Source organism: Miscanthus floridulus, chromosome 18 (assembly GCF_019320115.1).
Source record: "Miscanthus floridulus cultivar M001 chromosome 18, ASM1932011v1, whole genome shotgun sequence".
Lineage (NCBI taxonomy): Eukaryota > Viridiplantae > Streptophyta > Magnoliopsida > Poales > Poaceae > Miscanthus > Miscanthus floridulus.
In genome coordinates this window covers 27,724,588-27,740,911 of record NC_089597.1, presented here as the reverse complement: position 1 = coordinate 27,740,911, position 16,324 = coordinate 27,724,588, and the positions used below count along the sequence as shown (strand labels likewise).

General features: G+C 50.1%; 2 protein-coding genes across 2 annotated transcripts; both read left to right on the top strand.

Moving 5' to 3' along the window:
• The first annotated feature begins 6,923 nt into the window (after positions 1-6,923).
• On the top strand, positions 6,924-8,495 carry LOC136523557 (putative disease resistance RPP13-like protein 1). Its single transcript, XM_066517200.1, has one exon. The coding sequence runs from the start codon at positions 6,924-6,926 to the stop codon at positions 8,493-8,495; it is 1,572 nt and encodes a 523-aa protein (XP_066373297.1).
• A 3,594-nt stretch (positions 8,496-12,089) lies between these two features.
• Positions 12,090-12,844, top strand: LOC136520734 (uncharacterized). Its single transcript, XM_066514382.1, has 2 exons — positions 12,090-12,554; positions 12,823-12,844. The coding sequence occupies exons 1-2, from the start codon at positions 12,133-12,135 to the stop codon at positions 12,833-12,835; spliced, it is 435 nt and encodes a 144-aa protein (XP_066370479.1). The 5' UTR covers positions 12,090-12,132; the 3' UTR covers positions 12,836-12,844.
• Positions 12,845-16,324: the final 3,480 nt, after the last annotated feature.

The following is a 16,324-nucleotide window of genomic DNA, read 5'->3' as shown; positions in this document are numbered from 1 at the left end:
ACTAGAGAAGCCCTCTGGTACTTTTGGAGCGCGTCTCTGGACCGCTAGCCGACCCCTATCGAATGGGGCACGGGCCTCCACTCGGACTTACCCGATAACAACTCACCGGAAGTGTCACCGCTCGCGCCACCGAGGGTAGCCTGGCATATTCCACTCCTCCTTCCAAACGAAAAGGATGCATGAGGGTCGCACAAAAAGCCAGGGGAACTCTTGACCGCCCTCTCACTCCATGCAGAGGCTCGGGGGCTCTTCCTGCAACCTTACCGAGACCTAGAGACCCAGGCTCGCACGCGAGGGCTCGGCAAACAACCCCTCCTTCCGAACAAAAAGGATGTGCGAGGGTCGCACAAAAAGCCAGGGGAACTCCTGACCACCCTCTCGCTCTATGCAGAGGCTAGGGGGCTCTTCCTGCAACCTTGCCGAGACCTAGCGAGCCAGGCTCGCACGTGAGGGCTCGGCAAACAACCCCTTCTTCCAAATGAAAAGGATGCGCGAGGGTCGCACAAAAAGCTAGGGGAACTCCTGACCGCTCTCTCGCTCCATGTAGAGGCTAGGGGGCTCTTCCTGCAACCTTGCCGAGACCCAGTGACCTAGGCTCGCACTCGAGGGCTCGGCAAACAACCCCTCCTTCCGAACCAAAAGGATGCGCGAGGGTCGTACAAAAAGCCAGGGGAACTCCTAACCGCCCTCTCGCTCCGTGCAGAGGCTAGGGGGCTCTTCCTGCACCCAGGACGAAGACAAGCAACCCAAGCTTGCACTCGGAGGCTTGGAAAAACGAGATAAAGGGCATCGAGTCCGTTACGGTCTAGAGGTTCGAAGGCTAGGCCCCTAAAGGTTTCGACAGCCGCCCCAGGGCAACAGAGTCAGGGACAACTATGGGCGAGCCCGTACATGGCCAAGGCCCGAGCAAGCCATCGCACGGGACGCCCTAAGTTGTGTCCGAGACCGGTAGGGAGGTCTCCGAATGGGATCCCACCGTAGGGAGGCATCGAGCCACGGGGCCCATCGAACGGCCCTGGGACCCACTAGAGAAGCCCTCTAGTACTTTTGGAGTGCGTCTTTGGACCGCTAGCTGACCCCTATCGAATGGGGCACGGGCCTCGACTCGGACTTACCCGATAACAGCTCACCGGAGGTGTCACTGCTCGCACCCACCGAGGGTAGCATGGCATCCTCCACCCCTCCTTTCGAACGAAAAGGATGCGTGAGGGCCGCACGAAAAAGATAGGAAAACTCCTGATCGCCCTCTCGCTCTGAGCAGAGGCTCGGGGGCTCTTCCTGCAACCAAACCGAGGCCCAGCGACCCGAACTCGCACTCATGGGCTCGGCAAAACGCAATAAAACCCCTCGCACGACATGAGAAAAGCCCCTAGAGGAATAAATCCACTCCTCCAGAGCCTCGGGGGCTACACCCGGTGGGTGCGCTCGCGCGCACCCACCGAGGCCTCAAATACAAATCACCATCCGCCAGGAGCTGTCGCGAGCTGAGTCTCCTCAAAACCTTAGGGAGAGCGTTCACACTGTCCCTGAGGCTCGGGGGCTACTGTCGGGTACCATAAAAAGGGGTCCCCCAAGCGAAAACCGAAAAAGCCGCTTAGACCCTGTCAAAATCAAAGCCAAGAGACAACTATTGGCTAAACCCCGGCCTTGTCCGAGGCCACCTACTCTCCGCCTCGCTAGAGGCCTCGCACGAGAGGCCTCGGACAGCCTGCCAAATCTCCGCCTCGCTCGAGGCCCCGCACGAAAGGCCTCGGACGGCCTACCGAATCTCCGCTTCGCACGAGGCCGGCTCGGCAAACAACTCCATCGCCTCTGCCTCGACCGAATCTCCACCTCGCTCGAGGCTGGCTCGGCAACAACCTCGTCGCCTCCGCCTCGACCGATCTCCCCAACAGAACGTCACAACCAATTAATGCGACCAACCACTCCCTCTACGTCAGCCGCACGACGGTGCAGTACAGCAAGGTGGCCGACGGGACAGGGGTCACATCACGCCGTGCAGTCCGAGACAAGACGGAGCAGGGGTTACCAGCCACTGTGCTCACCCCTGTGCCCCTACCGACACCCATGTTGCACTGTGCTACCTAATCCCTGCTCCAGGAACAACGCGGGTCAAATCCGGGCCACTATAGCCTCAGAATCAGTGTACATGACCAACTACTCCCTCTGGGCCTCAGCAATCCACTTCAAGGGTCTCGGCAGCCTCGGGATTCACGCCCGCCGAGCCCCCCACGATGGCTCGACCTCGGCACCAGCTGAGCCTCGGCCCTTTACACCGTCAACGCACAGCGACCGGCACGTCACCCGCCATGCCCTGCGTCAAGCTATCACTGGAGCTCCCACGTCGCACAGGATCGGGTGTGACCGGTGTGTTGCTCTAGCACATCAAGGATAGGGCCGCTCCATCGACCATACCGCCACAGTAGCAAGCTACAGGGCTCGAACACGCCACCTCCGCTTACAGGACGCTGCGTAGAGAACACATGTATCACCCCGGGCCCCCCTTCGACTATAAAAGGGAGTAACCAGGGCCATTTCTAGATAGGGGCACACACATAGAGGGGCTTAGGAGCTCACGAGATAGACGAACACGCATAGACGGATAGACGAACTCACTCACGCGCAAGCGACACTCTATAACACTCCCGCTTCCCCGCCGCCTGAGATCAACATCTCAAGCAATTCACACCACTCCACGCAGAGACCTGGGACTAGCTCCCTCTCTCGCCCCGCTTGTAACCCCCTACTACAAGCACTTCGGTGCGAGGAATACAAGATCGATCTCTCGAACTAGACGTAGGGCACCTCTTGCCTGAACCAATATAAACATTGTGTCTCTTCGCATCACCATCCAGGATTAGGGGCACACAGTACATTTTCACTAGTTGGTTGAGGGCCTGCCGGTCCAAAACACCGACAGGATTCTTCAATGCGAACATGACCTGATGATGAGTCCACATATCTTATAATTAAAGACATTTGTTCTTGGTGACTTGCATCAGGGGTACAATCAAGTATGACAGAGAAATACTTTGCACTCTTTATTTTCTTAATAATTTCAGACTTAATAGCAGAAGCAAGCAAGTGTATCAACTCATTCTGAATCCTAGGACCGAGATAATGAATATGAGTTTCTTCATTTGTAATACGGCGGACATGCTCTTGAATAACTGGATCAAATTCAGCTAACATCTCTACTAAGCCTAAGAAATTCCCATTGCTATCATCATATAGTTTGTTGTTGCTTCCACGAAATGCAAGATGGTGCTTGGCAAGAAATTTTACTATGCCAACAATTCTAAACAAAACTTTCCTCCAATGGTCCTTTTCTTTCTCAAGTTGTCGTTGAGCAGCTTTATCAATAGTTTGATCAGTTTGCAATCTATTACACAACTCATACCAAGCTGTCATGCTCAAAACATGATCTGCACCTGTCTCATGTTCTTTGAGCCTCTTCCCAAGATGTGCCCAGTCATTATAACCCTCATTTGCCAACTGACCTTTTCGATGCCCCTTTGTAAATAATTTACAGCTGAAGCAAAATACTCTATCGAGTTCCTTAGAATAAACAAGCCAATCCCTGTCACAGCTTTCTCCATTTGATAGAATTCTATTATAGAATAGTGAAGAAAATCTTCTAGAAAACCTGTCCTTAGGCCCCTTCTGAATTGATAGATCTCTTTTAGGGCCCTTTTGTGCTAAAATATCAACTTGTTTACTATCAAGTGAATCACAATATCTTGGATCAAATATATCAGGCTGAAAAGAATCACCAGCATTTAAAGAAGGATTCAAGTCTTCAATGTTATTGCCTCCTATCTGAGTATTTGTGTTGTCAGGGAGAGCTTCCTCAACTTCCACATTATTTTCTGGAGGATCTATAGGATTATTGTCAACATTATTGTCAATTGCTTGGCCTTGTCAGGTGTCGGATTATCAGATGACACTTGTGACTGTTTTGTAATGAACCTATCCATAGCTCCTTCCTGAGACTGGACTAATTTCTCTATTCTTTGTTTTTTCTTACGCTTTTGCCAACCCGATTCAAATTTTCTAGAACGATTTTTAGAAGACATGGCTTCAATCTTTGAACACAATTCTAGTAGGTGTCTAGATGAAAAGATCAAAAGAACAAAATTTAGAGAGATCGACCCACTACTACTCATTACAGTCTGAATGAATTGAAAAAAATAAATGATTAATATTACCTTCAGGGCCTCAGTGCCTCGCTAGTCGCTGCAGGTTCAGGTTGCCGTCAGTTCCTCACGCTCGATGTCGATCGCTCGTGATACACGGCCGGCAGCCGATACGACATCAGGGCGATGGCGGCGGTATGGGACGAGGAGACCGAGACCTAGCTGCTACGAATTGGGATTGGCAAAACAAAATGATGCCCACTGTTCAGCGGCCGGCCAACAAATCATTTTTTATTGGGCCAAACTGTTGCTGTGCAAGCTACAGTAATAGACTTGCTAGCTAATGGGCCAAAAGCCGAAGCTTCAGCTGTGCTGATCTATTTAAGTACTCTATATTTGGAGGCCTACGAGATTTGGAGGCCCTGCGCCGTCGCTCATGCTGCACATGCGCATGGACGGCCCTGCGTCTACCGTGGTATAACATGGATTCTAGAAACATCAAGATGTTGTTTGGTTGCTAAGCGAATGCAATCTGTATTTTACGTAGTTTTAAAATTGGTGGAGGTAAGGTATCTGGTATTTGAGTTCGGGGATCCTTTTTAGTCCAGCGACAAGTTTAAGAATAAATCGTACATTAGTTAGATAAGAAATGAGCAAGTTTTTTTCATTTAAGAAGAAAGTGAATTACATGTATAATGACAGACAACTTTGATATTTAATAAGAACCACAAAAGTAGACTAACGAGAGAAAACCTTCGAGGTTTTTTCATTGACTTCAGAGGTGAATATATTGATTACCTTCGTGTTGTATGATCTACACTTTGATTTACCTCACTCTGGCTTCCTTTACCTTTCTTGGTTTACTGAGCAACTCCTTTAATTACCTTGGCCCCAAGGTCTAAGACGAGGGCCAACAAAAACCAATCTTGATCGTGACCGGGCTTTCCGGTGGGTTAGGCGTTGCGTGGCCTAACTTCTTGACGAAGGTGAAAAACAGTACAGAAACAGAAAGGCTAACGATCAACTGGTTGATTTGCCGGTTGTTATCAACCGTTTTCTGGGTCGTGCGATGCGGAAGCGTCGGCCTCTCCTCGCCTGCAATCATGCTGGCGCGTGCGTGCGTGCGATGCGTCCCTATGCGTGCGTCCACTCGGCTTCAGCGTCGAGCAAGCAATCATGCCGGTGCCTGTGTCCCTGCCTGACATAAGAACGAGAGCACGGAACACCCACGACAATCTCTCCTCTCTCACCTCCTTGTGTGGATTTTGTTTTTTTTTTAATTTCTGAAGAATTTGTGAATAATTTGACATATATTTATCTGATGTCTGAAATTCATAGAAATAATTTATAAATCTTTTTAAAAAATTTAGCATATATTTGTGTTATTCTCAAATTACATCACTCTTTCCAATAAATTACACTAAAAAATCATTATAAATATAGTAATAAAGTACTAAAACAACGGGTCGTTCACTAGACATTTTCTAGAGAAAAGCTAGAAGGGGATGAAACAACCCGTCGTTGACTGACATTTTATAGAGAAAAGCTAGAGTGTACTTGCCTACCCTCTGTTTTCTTGGGGATCCACATCCCCAGTCGGCCAGTCCCCACGTTGGGCCTTGTTTAGATTGCAAATTTTTACGATCTGAACACTGTAGCATGTTTTGTTTGTATTTGACAAACTTTATCCGATCATGGACTAACTAGGCTCAAAAGATTCGTCTCGTGATTTACAACCAAACTGTACAATTAGTTATTTTTTTTAACTACATTTAATGCTCCATGCATGCATCTAAAAATTGATGTGATGGAAAAAGAGTGAAAAAACTTAGAATTTTGAGGCAATCTAAACAAGGCCTTGCTTGCAGGCAGGGTCACAATGGAAGCGCTCCGCAACGCTTTTTGACTAGACATTTTCTAGAGAAAAGCTAGAAGGGGCTAAAACAACCCCTCGTTGACTAATATTTTCTAGAGAAAAGCTAGAGTGCTAGGGGTGTTTCATTCCACAAACTAAATTTTAGTTCATGTCACATCAGACGTTCGGATATTAATTAGAAGGACTAAACATGAGTTAATTATAAAACTAATTACATAGACTAATTTGCGAGACGAATTTATTAAGCTTAATTAACCCATTATTAGCACATATTTATTGTAGCACCACATTGTCAAATCATGGACTAATTAGGCTTAAAAATTCGTCTCGTAAATTAGTCGTAATCTGTGTAATTAGTTATTTTTTTAATCTATATTTAATACTCCATACATGTGTCTAAATATTCGATGGAACACGGATTAAACTTCAGTCTAAGGAACCAAACAGGCCCATAGACACAGGGCAACCCTCTGTTTCGAGCTGGTTTCCTCAGGGCCTCTTTGGCACGGCTTATGCCGGCTTCGGCTTCATCTATTATGCACAAATCGAGGCACTGTAGCGTGAAGTCGTTTTGTAAACCGAAATTAAAATAAACTAGAAACCGAAAAAAAACCAATTTTTCTGGTTTTACCGCTAAGCCTGCCAAAGGGGCTTCAGTACTCGTTGGCTCTTGGCTGGCTTCAGAGCCGAAAGCATGCGGATTGACGCTTTGACTGAAGCTAGAGTGCTAGATACAGGGCAACCCTCTGTTTCGAGCTGGTTTCCTCAGTACTCGTTGGTTCTAGGCTGGCTTCAGAGTCGAAAGCACGCGGATTGACGCTTTGACTGTACTTGCCTACCCTCTGTTTTCTTGGGGATCCACATCCCCAGTCGGCCGGTCCCCACGTTGCTTGCAGTTAGGCAGGGTCACAATGGAAGCGCTCCGCAACGCGCTTCTCAGCGAGCTCGCCAGCAGAGCCGTATCCTTCCTGGTGTCCACGTGCGGGAGCAGGCTGATGCCGGTGCCGGCGGCCGTCCGGGAGCGGGAGGAGGAGAGGCTGATGCACCGTCTGCGGCTCCTCCTCCTGAGGAGCGCCACGATCGTCGAGGAAGCCGAGGGTCGGCGCGTCACCAACCGTGGCGTGCTCCGGCAGCTCAGGGTCCTGAGCGACGCGATGGTGAGAGGCCACTACGTCCTCGACACCGTCAGGTACGACGCCGGCGGAGGAGACCGGCGGGAAGAAGACGACGGCAGCAAGGAGGTGGTTCCAGCGTTCGCCTCGTCCATATTCGACCCAGCCAAGCGTGCCCGGTGCCAGTCGTCGTCGGAGACCACAGCCACTGCCGGCCCGGCCCGCAGGAGGGACACCTCTCTCCAGCTGCAGCGGATGGTTCGCAGCCTGGAGGCCATCCTCGGCGACGCCAAGGAGCTGGCCGTGTTCCTGACGGCCTGCCCACCCGTGTCGTGCCGCCAGCCTTACAGCGCCCATCTGTTCCTGGACAAGTGCATGTTTGGCCGACACGCGGAGAGGGACCAGGTTCTTGAATTCTTGTTGCAAGCTGAGCCGCCGGTGCCGATGACTGCTGCAAACCCGGGACCGGGCGTTCTTCCGATCGTCGGCCCCGCGCTAATCGGGAAGAGCACTCTTGTGGAGCATGTCTGCAACGACGAGAGAGTGCGCAGCCATTTCTCCCTGATCCTGTTGCACGCTACTGCCGGGAGTGCTGGCGTTGGAGGTCTTGGAACCATGGCCAGCTTAAGGGACAACTGCGCGACCAAGCATCTGAGCAATACGGAGGACGAAAGATGGTTGCTTGTGATTGAGCTTTCAGGAGACGTGGACGACGAGGCATGGAACAACCTCTTCTACTCTCGTGGAAGAAGATGCATGCCGTGGGGGAGCAAGGTGATACTCACGAGCCGGTCTAAGAAGATCGAGAGGTTCGGGACGACACGAGCTGTCCGGCTGAGATGCCTCAGCACGGAAGCCATGTGGTACTTCTTCAAGCTAAGCGCGTTCGGGAGCGCTGATCCAGACGAGCACACGAAGCTGGCGTCGGTGGCCATGGAAATGGCGGTCGAGGCACGGGGGTCGTTCATGGCCGCCAACATCATGGCCGCCATGGTGAGAGCCGATCTCAGCAGCCGGCAGCTCTGGTGCAAGGTCCTCGCGACGGCGAGGCACTATATGCGGAAGAACCTCGTGCTGTTCGGTGAGTACCCGGGCGACCTCAAAGCCAAGGATCGTCCTCGCCGCACTTGGAGCATGAACAAACTGCTGAAACCCAACGAGTGTTTCCTCATGTACGAGACTTACCAGAAGTGCTCTGCTCAACCTCAAGAGCAGGCCCTCCTGGACCCAGAGGTGACGATAATGGAAATGTTGTCCGGACAAGCACAACCGCGAGGAACGACGTTTGAGATCTTGTTTTGGAAGTCTAGGCTACCGCCCTACTTTAGCTACATATGTCCATGCGAGATCCGTGGTACATATGTCCAATAGCTTTATCCGTAGGCACATGATAGAAATAAATCGTACATTAGTTAGATAAGAAATGAGCAAGTTTTTTTCATTTAAGAAGAAAGTGAATTACATGTATAATGACAGACAACTTTGATATTTAATAAGAACCACAAAAGTAGACTAACGAGAGAAAACCTTCGAGGTTTTTTCATTGACTTCAGAGGTGAATATATTGATTACCTTCGTGTGGTATGATCTACACTTTGATTTACCTCACTCTGGCTTCCTTTACCTTTCTTGGTTTACTGAGCAACTCCTTTAATTACCTTGGCCCCCTTGGTCTAAGACGAGGGCCAACAAACGGCATGTTCGTTTGGCTTATAAGCCGTATTTTTTCAGCCAACAAATAAAAATTTTCTCTCACAACAAATCAGCCAACAGTATCTTCAGCCATAGTTCTTCAGCCAAGCGAATAGGACAAAAAAACCAATCTTGGATGTTGACCGGGCTTTCGGGTGGGTTAGGTGTTGCGTGGCCTTCCTTCTTGACGAAGGTGAAAAGCAGCACATAAATAGAAAGTCTAATGATCAATCGGTTGATTTGTCGGTTGTTATAAACCTTTTTTTGGGCCATGCGATGCGGAAGCGTCGGCCTCCCCCCGCCTTCGATCATGCTGGCGCGTGCGTGCGATGTGTCCCTGTGCGTGCGTCCGCTCGGCTTCAGCGTCAAGCAAGCAATCATGCCGGTGCCTGTGTCCCTGCCTGACACACGAACGCGAGCACGGAACACCCTGCGACAATCTCTCCTCTCTCACCTCCTTGTGTGGATTTTGTTTTTTTTTAATTTCTGAAGAATTTGTGAATAATTTGATATATATTTGTCTGATGTCTGAAATTCATAGAAATAATTTGTAAATCTTTTTGATAAATTTGGCATATATTTGTATTATTCCCAAATTACATCACTATTTCCAATAAATTACACGGAAGAAATTATTGTAAATATAGTAATAAGACAGTGTAAGTGTATGAGAAAAATTTGGTTGATGAGAGGAGCTAAAACAATCGGTTGTTGACTAGACATTTCCTGGAGAAAAGCTAGAGTGCTAAACATATGGTAACCCTCTGTTTCGAGCTGGTTTCCTCGGTACTCCCTCCGTCCATTTATCGGCGTCGTTTTAGTCTCTTGCGCGATGACCAAGGGAGAATTAAAGGAGCCCCGGTTATCATTAAATCGCTTTGTACTCAATGCACCGTGGGCTGTTGAGTTTGCGAGTAATCCTCCATTAACACCGGCGTCACCGTGCGTCCCCGGCCAGCGTCCGTTTTGGCGCGTAAAATTTTCCTTAGATCGATTTCCTTCGTTTTGCCGCGTGAAAATTACCGAGATGAAAAATCCAGCGCAGGAAACAACAGGGATGCTGCAGCTTCATTGACGTCCTCGTGATGGTCTCCATACAAGCGAGGAAACAAGACAGGGAGCATCAAACTGGAGATTCACCTTGTCGGATTGAAACTTGTTAGCATCGGCACGTACTGCACCTCATCAATGGTGTCATGGCGATCCATCGGCACGGCAGCAGTGGCTCGGCACAGCAGGAGCGACGGCACTGGAGTACTACGGCGGCACGGCGGCATGGCGGCGTGGTAGAGCGAGGCGGCAGCAGGACGCAAAATACGACTTGTAGATCGATCGTTAACGGATGAATACGGAGCCGTATACGAGGGCAGCACGACGCAGAATACTGCTTGTAGATCGATCGGTAACGGATGAATACGGAGCCGTATACGAGGGTAAGGGGAGGGCGGCGTCGCTTTTATTACGCTGTGCATACGAGGCGTCGTCCGCCGGGAAGACTGAGAGAAATACGGGAGGACCACTTGAAACGATGCCGATTCTTGGAAAACTGAAATTTGCTCAAACGATCCCGATTTATGGACGGAGGGAGTAATACTCAGTACACGGTTCGTTGGCTCTTGGCTGCCTTCAGAGCTGAAAGCACGCGGATTGACGCAAGGAAAGAAACTAGTTTCTATAATATTTATATAGCACCAAAACAGTACTGCTTTCTAATTTATGGTTTCTATGAATAATAATTATTTTCTCTTTCTCTCTCTTAACTCTATCTTCTTCCTCCAATGAGAGTACGTCACGAGCTCTCTAGAAACTGGTGGTTTCTCCCCAATGACGATTTCATGGTTTCTTGGTGCATTGGGTCAAGAGTAGACCTGATTTCTTCACGAGGAAACCATTTCTATGATTTTTGCTCTCTTTCTTCATTAATTACGTTGTCATGTCAGCGTTTTACCTACGTGACAAGTCATTTAACGAGGATAGAAACCATTATCAATACACCATTGGGACTGCCTGACTGTACTTGCCTACCCTTTGTTTTCTTGGGGATCCACATCCCCAGTCGGCCAGTCCCCACGTTGCTTGCAGTTAGGCAGGGTCACAATGGAAGCGCTCCGCAACGCGCTTCTCAGCGAGCTCGCCAGCAGAGCCGTATCCTTCCTGGTGTCCACGTGCGGGAGCAGGCTGATGCCAGTGCCGGCGACCGTCCGGGAGCGGGAGGAGAGCCTGATGCACCGCCTCCAGCTCCTGCTCCTGGGAGCGCCACCATCGTCGATGAAGCGGATGGCCGGCGCGTCACCAACCGTGGCGTGCTCAGGCAGCTCAGGGCCCTAAGCGACAGCGATGGTGAGAGGCCACTACGTCCTCGACACCGTCAGGTACGACGCCGGCGGAGGCGGACACCGGCGGGAAGAAGAGGACGGCAGCAAGGAGGTGGTTCCAGCGTTCGCCTTCCAGATTCACCCCAGCCAAGCGTGCCCGGTGCGAGTCGTCGTCGGAGACCACGGCCACGGCCGGCCCGGCACGCAGGAGGGACACCTCTCTCCAGCTGTAGCGGATGGTTCGCAGCCTGGAGGCCATCCTCGCCGGCGCCATGGAGTTGGCCGTGTTCCTGACGGCCTGCCCGCCCATGTCGTGCCGCCGGCCTTACAGCGCCCATCTGTTCTTGGACAAGTGCATGTTTGGCCGACACGCGGAGAGGGACCAGGTTCTTGAATTCTTGCTGGAAGCTGAGCTGCCGGTGACTGCCGCAAACCCGGCGCCGGGCGTTCTTCCTATCGTCGGCCCCGCGCTCATCGGGAAGAGCACTCTTGTCGAGCATGTCTGCAACGACGAGAGGGTGCGCCGCCATTTCAACCTGATCCTGTTGCACGCTGCTTCGGGAGTGCTGGCGTTGGAGGTCGTCTTGGAGCCATGGCCAGCTTAAGGGACAACTGCGCGACCAAGCATCAGAGCAACGGAAAAAAATGGGTACGGGACTCCCGTACACGGTACCGTGCGGCTGGCCACTTTGATGACGACACGTGGCAGGCTCGGTAAAATTGGCTCGACAGGTTCGCAACTGAAGATCCACGTGTCGCGGGTTCGCTGGGCAGCCGCACGGTGCCGCGTACGGGAGTCCCGTACCCAATTGTTTTCAAAAGATGGTTGCTTGTCATTGAGCTTTCAGGGGACCTCGACGACGAGGCATGGAACAACCTCTTCTACTCTTGGAAGATGCATGCCGCGGGGGAGCAAGGTGATACTCACGAGCGGGTCTGAGAAGATCGAGAGGTTCGGGACGACGCGAGCTGTCAGGCTGAAATGCCTCAGCACGGAAGCCATGTGGTACTTATTCAAGCTGAGCGCGTTCGCAAGCGCTAATCTAGAGGAGCACCCGAAGCTGGCGTCGGTGGCCATGGACATGGCGGTCGAGGCGCGGGGGTCGTTCATGGCCGCCAACATCATGGCCTCCATGGTCAGAGCCGATCTCAGCAGCCGGCAGCTCTGGTGCAAGGTTCTCGCGACAGCGAGGCATTACATGCGGAAAAACCTCGTGTTGTTTGGTGAGTACCCGGACGACCTCAAGGCCAAGGATCGTCCTCGCCGCACTTGGAGCATGAACAAACTGCTCAAACCCAACGAGTGTTTCCTCATGTACGAGACCTACCAGAAGTGCTCTGCTCAACCTCAAGAGCAGGCCCTCCCGGACCCGGAGGTGACTACAATGGATATATTGTCCGGACGAATGCAACCACGAGGAAGGTTTGAGATCTTGTTTTAAAAATCTATGCTATCGTCCAACTTTAACTACATATGTCTATGTAAGATCCGTGGTACATATACCTAACAGCTTTATATGTAGCCACGTGATACGGGGACACATGGACTCGTACGATACTATGTGTACTATAAGTGTGGTGTGCGTATATATAATACATATATAGGAGGACTATAAGAATATCACCGTACTTATAAAAGGGGTTGTTAATTTGGTACAAATTATTGAACAGCTTCTGAAATTATTTTGCAGTGTTTTCTACTGATCAGCTGAGAAGGGTGGTCCTCCTCGTGTGAAGCTCCAGAAATCCCGCCGAGACATGAGGTTGGCACCTGATGAGGCTAAAATAGGCAGCATCTTTCTGCTCTATCTGCGAGTCCACGGGCCCGGACCCGAAGTGACGATAATGGATATGTTGTCTGGATGAGCAGAATAGTGAGGAAGGTTTGAGATCTTGTTTTGGAATTCTATGCTAACGCCTTACTTTAACTACATACTAGCCATTGCTGCCCGCGCTTTGCTACGGGTGATGTGCTTGGTATAGGAAAAATCTTAGGAAATATAGCTCATATGTCTAATATGTTTTCTCATCGCGTTGCTACAAAAGATTGGTCTATTTGGTACATTAAATGAGAAAATATGGGAAGGAAAGGTAACCTGGTTTTTTTCATTACAATGTTGTAAACGAACATAGAGGTTGGTTGTCATTATATGGTGTCTATTCTAGGCTAGCAAATGAATAACATGTTAGTGGAAAGAAGTATTTGATGGAGTTGTGCTCAAGCAACTAACACACTTAGATTCAAAGCACAACATTGGCTATGATTACATTATAGGTGAAAAGAGCAAAAACTACAACACAAGTACGTCTCCTAACGCGAGAGTTTACAAAAGAGTGAATTATGATCCACTCCCCTTAGGCGAAACTACAACACATTTCGTAAATCTGGAATTACATGAAAGATTACACGACGTCGAACACTAAATTACACCGGAATTTAAAGTTACATGGTTAAGAGCAACCTAGTACAACCAAGGCTTACTCCAGAAGTCGGGATAGACGAGGGCAATGGAGAAACAACAAGATAATAATTTCCAAAACATGGCGTATGACCAACAGATAAAAAAAACAGGAGACTGAGAAGTCAAACATCGTGAACCCTAAGACCAAACTAACCAACGGTAGACTTGAACTTCTTCGAAAACCAGATCCCTTCTTCTCAGATTACACCATCGCCTCTGTCAGACGAACCTAGTTCCACAATGACGACTGGATCTCGTAGCTCTGCTTCGGATTCGAGAGGGATGGGGATGAAGAAGAAGAGCAAGGACCAAGGGCATCTTATAGTGGCGAACGGAGATGGGGCACAGCGCACCGAAAGTGGAGACGACATGGATGGGATACACTGCCGGTTAAAGTTGTGGGGATAAAGTTGACCATGGTGTGCTCCCTGCGTAAGCGAGCGGAGGGGGGGAATAAAGGAGATGAGAGAGGGTTCGCTCGACGAGGGAGGCGTGTGGGCAGCCATGTCCCCAAAAGAAGAAAGAAGGGAGGGGGTCCAGTACGGGGACGAGGGCGAGGATCAAGAGCGGACCGGAGGCCGAAAAAAGGAGAAGTGCACAGTGCACGAGGATGGCGAGTGAGGCACGATGTCGTGGACATGCGATGATAGGGTTCTAATGAGCCCGACACCGACGGCGTCCGCGGGGCACGCGGTGACAGCGACCCGGCGTGCGTAGCGTGGCTGAGCTGGGCACAGTGCTTGGGACTTGACATCCACTCAGGCTTTTCTAAGCACTCCCTACTACCCAAGGCTAACTTTTTCTAGGTGTTCTTCTTTCCTTTCCTTTCTTGTCCACAATATGCGTCAACCTTTGTATGAAGTGAGATCGCAACATACATGCTTCCTCCGAAACCACCTCCTCTTGTTTACTTTGAGAGAACACTATTTCATCAACCCGTTGTGGATTTCCCGTTCAAACACTCGAATATTTGTATCAAAAGTGGTATGGTGGTGTAACTTGGTAAAGGTACTTGGTCAACAACCTCGATACCAGCGCGTGCCGAGCAGCGTTACCATGTGGCAGCTGTTCCACAGGGGCCCTCGGTTTCGTCACGGCACCATAAGCTATTAGCCAGGCAACTACAACCAACTTACACGCAATGAAGACGGTGGGGTCATAGACCACAGAATCAGAGGAGTATTGCAAGGGAAGATTCAAACAATAAGGGTTCCTTTCGCAACAAGGGACAAGGACTTCAAATCCAATAACGGATTTGATTTATAGAGATTCAAGTATTCTGCTGGGACATCCATAATTAGTCGATACAGTGTCCTATGTTATCCAATCACGGTTGGTCTGCTCGCATCCGAATGGTAATTTCTCTTGTAACCCACTTAACATCGCCCTCAAAAACCCTATGCACGTCTAACAAGACTTAAGGTAGATGGACGCAATAACACAGCAAAATAAATAAAATGCATATTCCGAACGTTCTTATGCTGGTACAACATACATGCACTTACTCTCCCATTCTCGACACATCGTTCACCATTCCTACGATCGGAGTACCTCAACAACTATGGACGAAATACAATAGAAAGATTACAATACCAGTGGACAGCGATGAAAGACACTACTAACTACGGGTACATCATCCCAAGGCAACTAATCTACTTTGGACCACGCATCTTCATTCCCGGGCTCGGCGGATTCTTCTACCGCCCTGGCTATGGATCTGCCTCCTCTCTTGGCAACGGCTGAGTGAGAGGAATCAAGGGTTCTACTTCTAACACTTTCGAGGGTGGAGATGATGGCGGTACTGCAACACCGGTTCTCCTTCTTTCTGGCGGGTGGACAGGGATCCCCTCCACGATCAAGGGATCCTGCCGTTTAGCAGCCAACATCCTCCACTTGGCCCTGGTGACAAGGTAGGCCTCTCCCAACTGATGGACATGTCGATCTTTAGCCTCCTTCAGAGCTTCCGACATGGCAGTCTCCCGACTCTCAGCGGCCGCCGCACTGACATGCGCTTTGGCAAGCTGCACCTAGAGCATCCTGGAGAAGATCTTGGCTTCCTTGGCTCGCCGAAGGAACTTCCTCAGCTCCGAGGCTTGCCGGTCATATTGCTCATCCAGAGCAAGCAGATACGAACCGCGTGCATGTTGTTGAGGCCTTTGCTTGTGCCTGCGTGCTAACTTTGCATGGTGCATGCAAATGGACAGTGGCTAGTTAGCGTGGTTAAAGGTAACAAGGTGCGTGCGTGGTAAATATGGTGGTTATCTGCGTGCATGCTTGCCTTGCTCTATTTGCTGCGCATATATGGTTGTGCTGCTCGCGCTGCTGCCATGCATGGAGAAGGGAGCGGGAGGAAAGGCGAGAGGTGGGACCCGTTGTCTTGGCGGCGTGCGAGCTACCGCAGTCGACGAGGGGCGTCCGGGCGCTGGTGCGCTGCGGCGGTGATGGTGGTGGGGTCGGTGCATGTGCCATTGTCGGGCATCGGGCAACGAAGGACAAAGTCATCAAAACCGTTTTATTTCTTGCTCATGTGTCTATAATTTGACCATCTTAACCATGCCAATATTCAATTGAAGCACAACCAGCAGATACATTATATATGTCTCGTGGTTGCCTGCTTTTATGTTGTGAGCAGGCTACTATTTACCTAGTCGTGGAATTGAAACACCATCGAAAACATAATCTAAGAGCAACCACAATGTTGCAGAAAAGTAGTCCATAGACATTAGAACAG